General features: G+C 40.8%; 1 protein-coding gene across 4 annotated transcripts in view; it reads right to left on the bottom strand.

Annotated features, from left to right (window-relative positions):
* The window catches only part of LOC101853677 (DDB1- and CUL4-associated factor 1), a 45113-nt gene extending 31718 nt beyond the window's left edge, over positions 1-13395 (bottom strand). Inside the window, exons 1-9 of one of the 4 annotated variants that reach the window (XM_035973833.1) lie at positions 13204-13395; positions 5827-5987; positions 5072-5148; positions 4594-4667; positions 3958-4080; positions 2713-2850; positions 2246-2441; positions 930-1052; positions 236-378 (exon numbers count right to left, since the gene is read on the bottom strand). In XM_035973833.1, the coding sequence (XP_035829726.1) occupies positions 236-378; positions 930-1052; positions 2246-2441; positions 2713-2850; positions 3958-4080; positions 4594-4667; positions 5072-5148; positions 5827-5936 (984 nt within the window). In that variant the 5' untranslated portion in view covers positions 5937-5987; positions 13204-13395. The remainder of the gene's footprint in view (positions 1-235; positions 379-929; positions 1053-2245; positions 2442-2712; positions 2851-3957; positions 4081-4593; positions 4668-5071; positions 5149-5826; positions 5988-13203) is intronic. The other 3 variants (XM_035973834.1, XM_035973835.1, XM_005091674.3) reach the window with 3 other exon arrangements.
* Between the last annotated feature and the right edge of the window lie 258 nt (positions 13396-13653).

Here is a 13653-nt window from a genome sequence, read left to right as displayed (position 1 = left end):
GAAAAGCACCATAACACAACACCCCACCAGTTACCAGTAAGAAAATAGCTGTAACACAAAAATGATCCCAAGATGACCCTGGATGTTGTGTACTCGGTCAAGAAGTTCAAAATGGAAGGGGGGGGGGGGGGGGGGGGGGGGTGTTAAACTCTACTTTTACTAAGAGAAAGAAAGAGCAGATCAGAATCCATAACATCCAAATTGGGTCACACTTCTCACTAGAAGAGATTTTTACCTCGTGGTAATCTCCAAGAGGCGTCAGGTACTGAAGTATCAGACGCTGCTTCATGGACACACTCAACGGCTCCAAGCAATATGTACCGATCACATACGGACGGATTTCTGCCCAGCTGCTGTTGCTGTGCTCCGGGTCAAAGACTGAAAGAGACACATAGTAATTTTCATGTTGAATTTCATTTTACGCGTAAAGAAAGTTATTTCACGACAGGCGCTGTTTTCCTCACTTTACAAAGAGTTACTTAGAACATGATGCTTCACAGCATAAATCTACTTTCATTTAAACAGGTTTATAAGACACGAGTCTAAATTTGACATGCACAGGATGAAATGGTAAAATAATTCATATCGAAGGTAACTGTCTATTTTCATTGCTTTGTCAACACCAAAAGCAAATTTTAAAAGCTATAGTCCAAACAATGACACTATAACATCTTGCCAGTTGAAATGAAACAACTACCTAAAAAAAAATGTCGAGTTCTAGAACAAAACATCATAATATATTCCATACACTTTTTCCTTCTAAGCTAAACAAAATTATCATGCTCATGTACTCTTTTACTCAAACAAATAAAACTGCTCCTTGTGACCCAAAGAGAAGACAAACATTTGATGTACTCTATTTTAACCAAAACAAAAAATCCTGATCCAAATTGCTGGTGACAACCAAGCAAAGTTCTTAAACAACTCACAGCTGAGATTTTCGCTCGAGGTCCTGCTCCGTTTGGGCACACTGAAACTGTGGCTGGGGGACAACGACCTCTTCAGAGAGCCTCGGTAGTCTCCTTTCTCAGAGGCACTCGCCGGGCTCATATCTGTTGGTGGACCAAACCCAAGTTAATTTGATCACAGAAAAAGCACATTAACACCATCACAGTCATTTCGTGCAGAGAAAAAAAAAAGAAAGACCGACAGAAACAATGAGGGGAAAAAAAGAAAGTGTGCCCTCGAACCACCCTTTAAGCAAGCCATTTGTAGAGCCAAAAGGTGAAGTATCCACAAAATTGAAAAGTATGTGAATACACCACAGCCAAATCAATATAATTTAAGTTATTGCTTCCAGCCTGTGTGTCAGGGGCACTAGGGGCAGATGGGAGCAGTTCAGTAAAATAACATCTCCACATCAAACATGGCAAAGAGTGTAACAATGATAAGACAGAATTAACGAAGGAAGAGTAGTCACAAAATGGAACAGACAAAAGAACACCTTTTTATTTCACTGTGTATCTTTTATAAGCAGGGAATCAATAGTTATGGTTTCCAAACATTTGCTCTCTGAATTCAAAACTTACCCTACTTTTCATCAAAACTAACACTTACTGAGGTTACAAGGTTTCATTTTCTACATTCAAACTTTGTTGCAGAGATTGAAATTGTCATATTCTGTAAAATTGAGACATGAAGAATGACATACTGAGGGGCACTCCTCTAACAATCGATCTACAAAAATATAATTCACTGACCACCTTTGTGCTCAAGGCAAAAAAGCAATAAGACCAAAAGAGAAATATTCTTCAAAGAAAAGTCTCAATTCATCATTATTGGAAAAAACTCAACAGAAAATTTAGAGCGAGGGTCACATCTTCTTGGGGAGGTCACGGTAATTAACACATTGTCTGAGAAATACACTAGTAAGAAAAACTTTCATTTCAGTACCAAGTTTTTCAGACTCGGAAAGAAATCAAGATCTTTGGGGTCTTGGGGGGATTTTTTTTCTCTTTCTCGAATATACATGAGACAGAACCCTGTAGCTCTGAGATCATGAATGGCTTACTAAACTGTAAGAAGTGATCTGCTAGCACTGGAAACGAAGTAGCAGCTGAGATTAGTCTGGAATGCCTAGGGATCTGTACATACATTTTTCAGTGCCCTGAGTCCACTTTCTAGTAAAGAGATATGTGCCATATAAATGCAATCTCTAATAATATTATTTCCATTAATGGGAGAGAACAGGTCAGCCATTGAAAAAGTAAACAGAGAAAACTCTTTGAGAGAGAAATGAGCCCACCTTTCCTACGAGGAACAGAAGCAGGTGTCTCCCCTGTAGCCAGACTGGCAAAGTGTCTGGGCGACTTTCCAACCTCCTCCTTGCTCGACCTGCCCGTTTCCTCAATGCTACTGAGACCCTCCTGCTCTTTCTGTGTCTCCACCTCTTTTTTTGCTTCTGCCATAAGCTCATGCAGTCGATTCAGCATGATCGGGACCTGAGGAAGTAAATTAACGCACAACTGAGCCAAACAGTATTGGACTACCTCAACTTCAATTGCATTTCTGACAACTGCAAAGGATAGCAGAGATCTGTGGCTGAGAATATTCTTCCTCAGTTCTCCGTTCCTTCTCTTTTATCCTCCCGATTTATTCTCCTTCTCACCAGGTATTCCACTAAAAAACCGTTTTGTCATTCCATACAAAATAAAAAACTATTACCCACATGAGAAATTTAAGAAAACGCGTATTAAAGTTCACATCACTTACCAGGTGCAGGCTTTCGTCCCTGAAGCGCACAGCAATGTCATTGAGTTCCATGGCCCCTCCCAACAACCCTGTGGCATACGACTTCAGGGGCTCATCTGCAAACTCAGTCCAATGGCACAGCCTTTCAACTACACCTTCCTGTATGGAGATATACAAAATTACAAAAATGTTAGAGGTATATTCCAATGAAACTAAACTACTAAACTGGCCACAAAAGTACCGATACTCGAATGATATATATTTTTTTCCAGTGGATGTTGTGAAAAGGACATATATATCTTTTAACATCCAGCATTTATTCTCTTGTGTTAGCTGGCATATACAGTCAAACCTGTGTAAGACGGCCACCAATTGTCAAGGAGAAAAGTGCCCGTATAAGACAGGTGGCCGTCTTAGGCAGGACTGATCAAGATAAAGAAAACAAACCAATCCCATCTGAGGCCCCAATCGAAAGTAGCCCCATTATGTTGTCTTTGTTGATGTTGTTGTTGTTGGTTTGTATTTCGTTTGTAATTTTTCTTTTGTCGCTGATTTTGCACAAGGGTGACAATAAAACTAAATGTATCAGACAAGGAAGACTGAGTGCCATGTTAAAACAAACACATGGGTCGCCACCACTCGGAGAACGAGTGGCGCTTCTGTAACAAGTTCATGTTTGCACCAAAAAAAACAGCAGACAACTGGTAGTAATAATGACCGAAAAAGTCAAATTATAAGTGATAGTTAATGCCTTAGGCAGCCACAAGAACTGGTGCTACATTTTCTTTGCCAAGCCCCCAAGACAAACACAACAAAATTTTCTTACTAAACATTGCACTCAGCACAATTGTGCACACTTTTTCTTCATTGTAATGCATTTGTATTTCACTCAAATAAACAAAACAAGTAAGCAAATGTAGATCTTTGATATGATTGAATAAATATTTTCTTTTTAAAAACAATAATATTCTGTCTATATCTCCAAGGAGTCCTAAAGCAATCTTATCTGTTCCTAGATATGTAAAACAAAAACTTTCAACAGAACCTGAAGCACAACTATGATGCCTTCCTCCTCTCCCTTTTCGATTCCTGATCTTCAGTCAAACACTGTGCCTTCGAAATCACTAAATTTAGAGAGGCATTATTTAACTTATACTTAACAATGGCGCAGTTTTGAATTACTCTACTCCCTCTGAGATGCTAGCACAAAAACAAACTCATGAAATTAACACAGGCATGCACTCCTGGCTCAGTGTGAAATCTTACCGTTTCTCTAAAAGGAACACTTGTCTCTAACCCAGGTAGCAGCACAAGCAACACTCTGCAGGCCGCGGTGAATATTGGACCTCCATCACGATAAGAGCCTTTCAACAAGTATGAACCAACAATCTATGAAAAAGAAAAATTGGGCCATGAAATTTCAGTGAGCTATTCATGGTACCAGTACAGTAAAAGTAATATATATACATAAATTGTGACTCAACTCAATAGTTGAGGTATCAGAACTTGATGGACAAGAATTATTTAGAAAGGCTTTTCATGAACAAGCAAACCACTACAAAATTATTTTCAGTTACAAAGACTTTCCATAAACTATACAAATACACCAGTCCTGCATTATTTTTATTTACAAGGCATTTCCCAACAATATAAATACAGAAGACCACAGTTGTTTTGCATAGAGGAGCTTCCCATGAATAAATGTTCCAGTCTGCAATTATTTTTCTTGAGAAAGAGCTTTTAGTAAACAGATATATACCAAAATGCATGTTTCATACAGCTTTTAAACTGATTTGTATTTACAACAGCTGGGCGTAAAACAAATGTGGAGAACAATGGGCAAAAAAAATGACAATGAGTACAGACAAATGGGTCAGAAGAACACTTCTACCAGCAACTTACAGTATTCATAAAGTCCTCATTTTTGAAAATCACTTTCATCATCTGACCAAGGCCACAGGTGGGGATTTGACGCCCTGGACAAAACAAAAATCAAAACAGTCTTGTCATGAAAACAGCAATATCTGCCGCTGTATTAAATACTTTCTCTGTAGCTTATAACTTTATTGATGAATGGGAGCATGTATCAACATACATTCAATGCATTTACTTTTCTTAATTCCTGTATATCAGTATTTACTGCGGTATACGCATTTAAGTGACACACCAGCGACTATGAATAATTGAACTTCTCATTAACTGCGAGGAGAGAGGGAAACAGTGTAATTACTATTATGAAAGAATTTTTTAAAAGGCTGCAGTTTTAAATTTCCAGTCTTAAATACAGTGTATACCATTGGCATTTACAGATTTTCAACCTTTTCCCAGATGGCAGACAGTAAGAGAAATAGTGTAAAGGACAAAAAGAAAGTTGACTTACCGGGAGGCCTATCATCCAGGGGGTCAGGGTCCATTTTATAAAAATCCTCAGTAGCATGTTCCAGCAACTGCGCAAGCCTGGGGTAGAATGGAAAACAAAACATACAAAAGAAGTTGGCAAGCAGCCAGATACAGCAGTGTAAATTACATCTCATCCCTCACAATATCCATTTCAGGTTATTTTTTCTTCAATGCTATTTGCAATCTAATTTTTTTTAAAGAATGATCTTTTGTTAGTGATAGCTCAGGGGTAAACACTGGTGAAGGTTTCAGTTAAAACATGGGAATGCCCAAATGTTATTACACTGCTTCTCAAAGTTACACCAACCTGATTATGTGATCAGAGCCAAGTGCACTACTACCTTTAAAGCTTAAAAGCATTTTATTCAAGACATGTAAAATATAGTATTTTAATTTTTCATCTAAAGAAAGAACCCCCCCCCCCCCCACCCCCCAAGAAACAGAAATTAAAACAAACAAAATTCAATGCACACATCTCCCTTTCAACAACACCCCCCCCCCCCCCAAACAACCTTATAATCTTGTTCCTTCTCTACAATCCTACAAACTGCAAGTCTTGCAAGCCTATATGCAAAAAATCACAGCCGTCAGCCTATCATCCATAAATTATCTTATTTCAAAGCTTTATTATCAACTTCAGACCACAGTCAAATCAGTGGAATTGAGGAAAACGTTTCCTCAATAATCAACAAATGAATCTGTTCCCATACTGTAGACTAGGACTATTCTACTTACTTGTTCAAAATTGGAATAGGATCGAAATTTGCCTCACTGGAAAATTTGGCATTCCAGTCTTCCAAAGTAGCCTGAAATGTAGCTAGGCTGTCATCTCCCTGGGGAGCCATGGCGAGGCAATGTGAATGCTGCTGTCAACACCACCACTTCACAAACAGAACCTGAAAATTTTTTAAAGTATACTTTGAGTCTGGAAATAAATTTTCAGAAAAATACAAATCAGACTGAATAGTGAAAAAGGCAAACAGACAATATCTAAAACTTAGCATCAGTCATATAATTAATAAACCAGAACACCAGTATGTGCAAAATCAAAGCAGGAAACACTGTGAGATGAACTGAATGCTATGTTACAAACACTTGGGAAAGGGAGATCAAAAGGTGCACAGCCAGAGACAATTTAACCTCCCTTGTCACCAACAGCAACGAATGAGTGGAAGAGCTAGATCTAGTTGTCTCAATATCCTTTTTTACAGTCACTCTCTGCAATATTGAATACATCGCATGATGCTTAGAGTAGAAAAGGCTATTTTTCTTTTAAAACAATCAGGGAAAAATTCAAGAAAACTTGTCAGGAAAATGGGGGCGGGGCCAACTTCTGCGAAAATTCTCATCCTTAGCACTCAGCACTGAATGAGTCAAGAACCACGATCCATAGCAGAAAATATCAAATCCCAATATGACATTTGTCTCACTTGAGTGTTCAGAAGCCAAATTTTCCTTCATCAAAAGGGAAAAGCCACCATATCGAGGAAAACCCCCGAAAAAACAGAAAATAAACTAATCACCTGTGTCTGGATCGATAACAACAATAACAACAACATCACTGGTGCATGCATAGCCTACTGACTTGAATTCAGGTTCACAGTTCAGTAGCGAGGCGATTGTATAACTGGCTAGAAGTCAAGAGACCCCTGTTGGGCTAGCTGCATTTCATAATCATTTCTCGTTGTAGCAATGTCATATCTCTGGTCTCTGAGCAATTTGTAGCAAAAACTTCTCACGTGGTAGTTGGCAGCAATGAGGAGAAGGCCTTGTGAGCTGCCGTGGCTTAGGCCATGCCATCTGCTATGCGGTTAAGCTGTGTTCGACATCTAAAGAACAATGTGGACAGGTTTCTACAGGACAAGGTAGGAGTCGACAGTAGGAGCAGATCAACCATTATCGACAGGCTGTTTGACTCTGGGAGCCTGCTGGATGCTGTTGACCAGTTAGCGTGTGAGCTCATTTGGGATGAGATTCTGAGGAATTGCAGAGAAGACCATCCAGTGTCTGCAAGTTACTTGAAAACCCGCCTTGGCTCTATACAGCAGAAAAACTTCTTCACATGCCAGAAAAAGCAAAGCTACAATGCGCTGGACGAACATTAACTGTGAAAGCATCAATCACATATTCAAACAGGCGTTCAACTGGAAGAGGCAGAAATTGTTTGACTTGGTGTGCACAACAGACAATACCAGTAAGTCATGAGAACCCTGTTGGGCCCGGGGGATTACATCCTGTGCAACGAGTTTGGTAAATTTGTTGTAGGCAGTGAGACATGGCTGAAGATGCCTAAAAAAACACAAGAACGCCACTTCTCTTCATTCCTGACGACCACCAAGGTAGGAGCTAGCCTGGTATGCTCCCAGGGTAGCCAGAAACTGTCGCAGACACCCAGCAAGAAACCTGGCCTGGTCAAGCGCAAATGTACCCCAAGATCACAACTACTTAAAAAAAATAACAGAAGCTATGAACACATGTAGTTGTGACGAATAAACACAGAGTTCTTCAACACAAAGCTTTTGTTGACATTTGTTTTTATACAGTGACATGAGGTGACCAAGGTCCCACGCCCGATAGATTCTTTGGGGATTTCGGTATTTCATGGGTTTTGGGGGATTTCGGGGGTTTTCGGTAAAACATCATACTGCCATATCGACACAATCTGATCCAATCCTCCAAAATCAGGTGCATGAAAAAAGACAGCTCCAAGAAAAATGTGATTAAACAAAGCAGAAAGGTAAATTTCATGAAACATGATATAAATTACAAATTGTGTTCACTGACCAGAGTCATTCCCTGACCTAAACCAAACTCAACATCATCTGATTACAGAACTGATGCATTTCATTTGATATGGATGGGCATCCTTTTAAAGAAGTAACTTCAAAAGTGACCCGCCTTAATTGAAGTTAGTGATAAAGTAAGTGATTCATATAAGTTTAATAACTAAGCTTTGTTCTTAATGTGTGAGCAGGGTAAATGGGAGCGGACAATGACAAAATCAGCAATTAGTAGCAGATTTTAGCTCGCTGTTATTCTAGTACCAGTTTGACTCACAAAATAAAGAAGAGCCAACGCTCTTTGGAAATTGCCTTCCCGTTCCACTGGCAGCCATTTTGCATTTTGAAACTGATAATGTGCCAGGTAAACGTGAAGATCGTGTGGGTATTTTTTTATTATTATTTTTGCCCCCATGAAACCTCCCACTGCTATGGCTAGTGCGCATACAATGTAAACACAGTGGGTCCACCGGCAGGATGGTACTTTACCGGACCACCCGTCTGGACCCCTGATTACTACGCACCCCTACCCTAACTACGCACTCATATTTTTCTACATACGGACAAAATGTAGTTCCCCGGGTGACTTCACGCAGAGCGCAAGCCAGCGGCGAGGTGGGGTGAGCGAGAGGTGGTGGTTGAGGGTGGGTATGGGATTTAGTGTCAGGGGGTAGAGCTGTACCCCGGTATCAAACCTGCTCCTGCTCGCAAGCCCCTAGTTCCAGTCACAAGCCCCAAATCACTTGGTCAAATCATCAAATCAAATCACCAGCATAAGTTACGTCTAGAACAAACTGTAACCTCCTTGGTCTAGCCTAAGCTTCAAGTCCACACCAACTAGCAATCCGCGCAGATACTCATGTCAGACCCCCTCATCCTCCCCACCCTGCTTGCAATCCGTGAGTCCACTTATGTCAGAAAAAGAGAGCGGGGGGGAGAGAGAGAAATCCCGCTCACAGTGTCACTGCGCGGCGTAGCGCTGAAGTCTGCTCGATTAATCGAAGGCTTGCAAGCAGTGGACAGCCATCAAGTCTCAAATTCCGTCCGCAGCACACAAGTCTCATGATTCCCATTGTCTTGCTTTGTGCCAGAGAATTGCTCACAGCCCGGCAAGTCCCTCGGCTCCCATTTTTTTCTTTGGCTCCCAGGACCAGCTCGCAACCTGGCAAGTCACTCGGCTGATTTGCTGTCTTGCTGTAGCAGCAAGACCGCACACACTGTGAACTCTGAGCCGTGGAGGAAGGGAGAGGCTGTGCTTGTTTTGGTGCAAGACGTTGAGAGCTGAAGTTATTTTTAACTTCCTGCCGTGATCAACTTAGCCAATGGATAAGTGGGAGGGAGCGTATATTGTAGTAACAGAGACCTATGTTTCTGGTAGTAATAAGAAGTAGACTTAGATTACCCTAGAACGGAAAACTCCAGGGGTTGTTGTGATTGGCATTTGTATCGTATGTATGTAACCTATTTTGTAGATATTTTACACTCACAGTGACATAATACAGAAATTTAGGAGACGGGCTAGTCCTATTTCTACCCAATGTCAGAGCCAACCTGGGCAGAGAGGGAACAACGCCCCAGCAGAAAGACGGAGGTTCTCAGTAAAAATTTCTCCCCATATAGGAATCGAACTGAGGTCTTTTGTGTGCGACGACGAAGCGCCTGGCTCGTGTACATTAAAAACAAACAGGCCTTTGCATCGTAAAAATAGCCGAATCCATTATTAATTTTAAGTGCATCAAATAGAGCTTTTTATTTTTTACAACCCGACAATGGAAAAAAAACGATCTTGCACTTTTGGCGCAAGCCTCTCAACTCAAATAACCAGACAATCTTCTGTAATAAAAGTAGCAAAAGGGAGGCAAAGCAAAGCACAAGCCTCTAGCGCAAGCTGTCCGCTGCTTTGCAAGCCTTCGATTATTCGAGCAGACTCCAGCTCTATCAGGGGGGCCCCTGCACACAATAATAAAGAAAACACATACAAAAATGCAAAATAATGACATAAAGCGGATCATGGCGTTAAAATTAAGAGGACAATCATGATTACATATATCAATGTAACAACAGTGGGGGTTTCAGGGGGGCTGGCAACAATAATTTAATAATGACATGAGCGGACAATGGCGCTAATTGGACAATCTGGGTAGTTAGAGATGGAACAGGCCGAGCCTTGCTTCACAGCACTCGCCAAGTCGCGAGCAGGACCGAAGGGGTTGCAATATATGCAAATGAGAGCTCTCGTGCGCATCTCTGGCCCTCCATTGTACTTGGCCGGACCAGGAGATGGCCTAGCAGAGTCGCAAGCATAAGAATAGAGGCCGATGTGATTAGATTGACAAATTAGCCTCAAGGTGTCATGGTCGTGGGTCTAAGGGCACGGTCGTGTCGACAGAAAAATCCGGTAAGAGACATCAGTCGGTAGTTGGCAGTCGAAGGGTGAGGACGTAGGAAAGTGTGTAGGAGTGTGAGTAGGGGAGCTCGGAAAGGAAGATTAGCGGACCACTAGGCACCAGGGGCGCCATAGTGAAAGTATTTCCTTCCGGCGGTTACCGATGGTCCGGTAAAGTTACAATCTTACCGGTTCATCGAAGTTCAATCTGGCAAAAATAAATTTTTAATACAAAAAAGGCAGAAAAATATTACTGGCTAATGTGGTAGGGTTCACTTAGCCTACATGGCCACTTCTGTCCTTACCTTAGCAATCACTTCTGTTTCTTATGTAAACAAACGGGAAGGCAATTTCCAAGCCAAAGGCCAAAGAGCCCTTCAGAAAGAAAGTGGCTATTCTCACCCGCCCGGAAGTTCTCGCAAGATCAACTCCTCCCCTCTTCTCTCTCTCTCTCTGTCTCTTTCTGAATACTGTCTATCGGTGTGGACGAACAAATTGACCAAAACAAAGTAAAAAAATGATGTTAAAACACAAAAGTAAATTAATTTGGTTGTCTATAAAGATGCTACGGCTATTTAACTTCAAAGTGACTATTTCTCCGAACGTTCGGAGAAATAGTGCCGGTCTTTATTTCTCCGAACGGTTTTCGGCTTCCGGTCTCGTGATTTTTTGCCTATTTATTGCGAGAGTTCGGCGCCAACTTTCATTCTGCCTCTGGTCTGGGAAGGAACACGTACCGCATGGCAAGCCCGCCTACAGACAACCTTCAGTAACACCCACCACACACCCACCACCATCATGCACATGTACACACACTAACTAAACATAACTAGTGGGCAACTTTTGAACGTATGACGAGCTGAACTGTGGATGGAGAGACAGTGTGAGTGAAAGAGCGGGTGAAAGGAAGAATGTGCGAGTGTATCCACAGGCGACAGCAACTACAAGACGACGACACTGACCACCCCTGGCCTGGTCCACAGCTCACGAACAAAAGGAATGCAGCTCAGGCGGTGTTTTGCCTATATTATTGTCCATGGTTCGCAGGGAACAAGTGAGATTTTCTTTGTGTGTGCCTGGAGGGATGGGGTGGGGTATGAAAGTCATGCGGACGGGGATGAGCCGCGGGAGAGAACACGGGAATTGAATGAAAGAGTGAAACTGAAAGAGAAGAATGACTCATGAGTCCTGGAGTGAATGGATCCTGTGTTTCTATTTTTGTATACTTTGAACTGTTACTGAATAAAGGCTGAAATAAAGCCCGAAAAACAAACAAACACACACACACACACACTCCTCACTCTCCACTTACTACCACACACAGACACACTCAAACACTCACACATACACACACACACACACACACACACACAGGAGCAAATTTTTGGGTCTATATCTATTTCAATTTTCAACAGCTAGTCTAGATGAGATTTTTAGATGAGTGTAAAAACGTGAAAAAGAAAGGTTTCACAACAGAAAGAAATCAAAATTAGAACAGCCCATAAACAACAACAAACATTAACAAATAAGGGCGTGTGTCCACCTGTCCGAAGAAGATTGGCAGTTTTAACCCTAAATGTGCGTGTAATTTAAAAAAAAGTACAGGATATTAGATGTAAATTATGGAATCACACACATAAAGGGGCTTGCCAGTGTCAGTACATTGGTCGCAGCAGTGACAAACGCAGATGCCAGTTCTATGTGTCGTTATCAATAACCCTCCGTAGATCTAGATCTAGACAGCACACGAGTGAACACAACACATTACGTTTAAAAGCAGCACCTTTCATAGGCAACACGTCATATCTATAGCGAAAAACTGTTTGGAATTGTAGCATTTCTTTATATAAATATTTACGGCGGACATTTTTTGGACCGATTGAACCATATTGTATACGAACAATCTTTGGTAGGCCCATACTATAATTATAGATCTATATAATATCCGAAATTTGGGGGAAAGGATGATATTTCAGAGTGTTCGGAGAAATAGTGCCCAGCTTTATTTTCCTGAATGTTCGGAGAAATAGTGCCCAGCTTTATTTTCCCGAACGTTCGGAGAAATAGTGCCCAGCTTTATTTTCCCGAACGTTCGGAGAAATAGTGCCGGCCATTTAACTTTTCGAATCGAGCCGAACTACGCGGGTCGCCATTTTGTGTTGCCCGGAAATTCTCGCGCTACTCCTCTCTCTCTTTCTCTCCACTGCCCACAGACAAAATTGTACGCTTTTAGTAGGCTACAGTTGTAATGGAACGTTTGTTCACGGCACAGAATTCTACAATTTTTCTGTTATCACAGTGTAGAATTCTGTGGTTTAGGGCGAACGCAAAATTTGGTGAACGCGCACCGGGTGAGAATAGCCACAAGACTCGCTTGCACTATTCTCACTCCGGGTGAGAATAGAGGTGGCCCTTCAGAAAAGAGCCAGCTGAGAACTTCCACACTGGCCTTATAATTATAAGACCCTTACTCTATCACCAGTAACACAAGACATAAGATTACAGTCACCAACGTTACCAACAACAAAACACGACATACAGAAAAAAAAATATCTGCTGCATCTACGAGGAACATCAATATTATAATAAATTCTACTGCCTGCACATTATTTCATGACCATGCCATACAAATGATACTAACCTGCCAAATCAAAACTCAAAACTAGGCTTGAGTCTAGAATCTAGATATCTAGATCTAGATCTATATTTTGCTCATAAATTATGATACCAAGATTAAAACTTACTTTCTAAAACTAAAAGACAAACAAACACCACAATTATATTTTTCAGAGAAAAAGCAGCTCTAAAACAACTAAAAGGCTGACAAAGCATGTGATTAAAATAGTAATTAACAAGACATGTGCGAAATCCAAAATGAAAAACAAGTCACAGGCTCAGGAAAGTGAAACTAGAATCTAGAACCATAACTTTGTCGAGATATTTTACCGTGCAACATACTCTGATTAGAATCTCTCCAAAACCAATCGATGAAATACCTACTAAGATGCAATAATATTCAAAACAGTAAGAAATATCCGTCGTGGAAGCAAAACCCTGTCTTTAAACATGTACGATTTCACCACTTCAGTACACTTGGGGCGCCGCCATGTTTATCGTAGATGTTCAAAACAAAGTAACCAGATTTTTCAGTGTAAAGATGATCTTACCTATCAACGTAAGAGTTTTGTGTAAGATATTCTTTCAACAGTTAATAAAAAATCGAAAAAAAATTGAATTTGAAGCAAATAATTTCGAACAAGAAATAGAACAATATTACTAATATTACAGAGCTGATGATGTTTTATTTCTCAAAAGAAAAGACTTTGGGATTCTATAAATAGCTCTCACCCAAACACAGAGTTGACAATTTGGCATTCTATTATCACAATGTGCTTC

This window comes from Aplysia californica, unplaced genomic scaffold, assembly GCF_000002075.1.
Source record: "Aplysia californica isolate F4 #8 unplaced genomic scaffold, AplCal3.0 scaffold00034, whole genome shotgun sequence".
Taxonomy (NCBI): Eukaryota; Metazoa; Mollusca; class Gastropoda; order Aplysiida; family Aplysiidae; genus Aplysia; species Aplysia californica.
The sequence above is the reverse complement of the archived record's forward strand: the minus strand, read 5'-3'. Positions and strand labels throughout refer to the sequence as shown.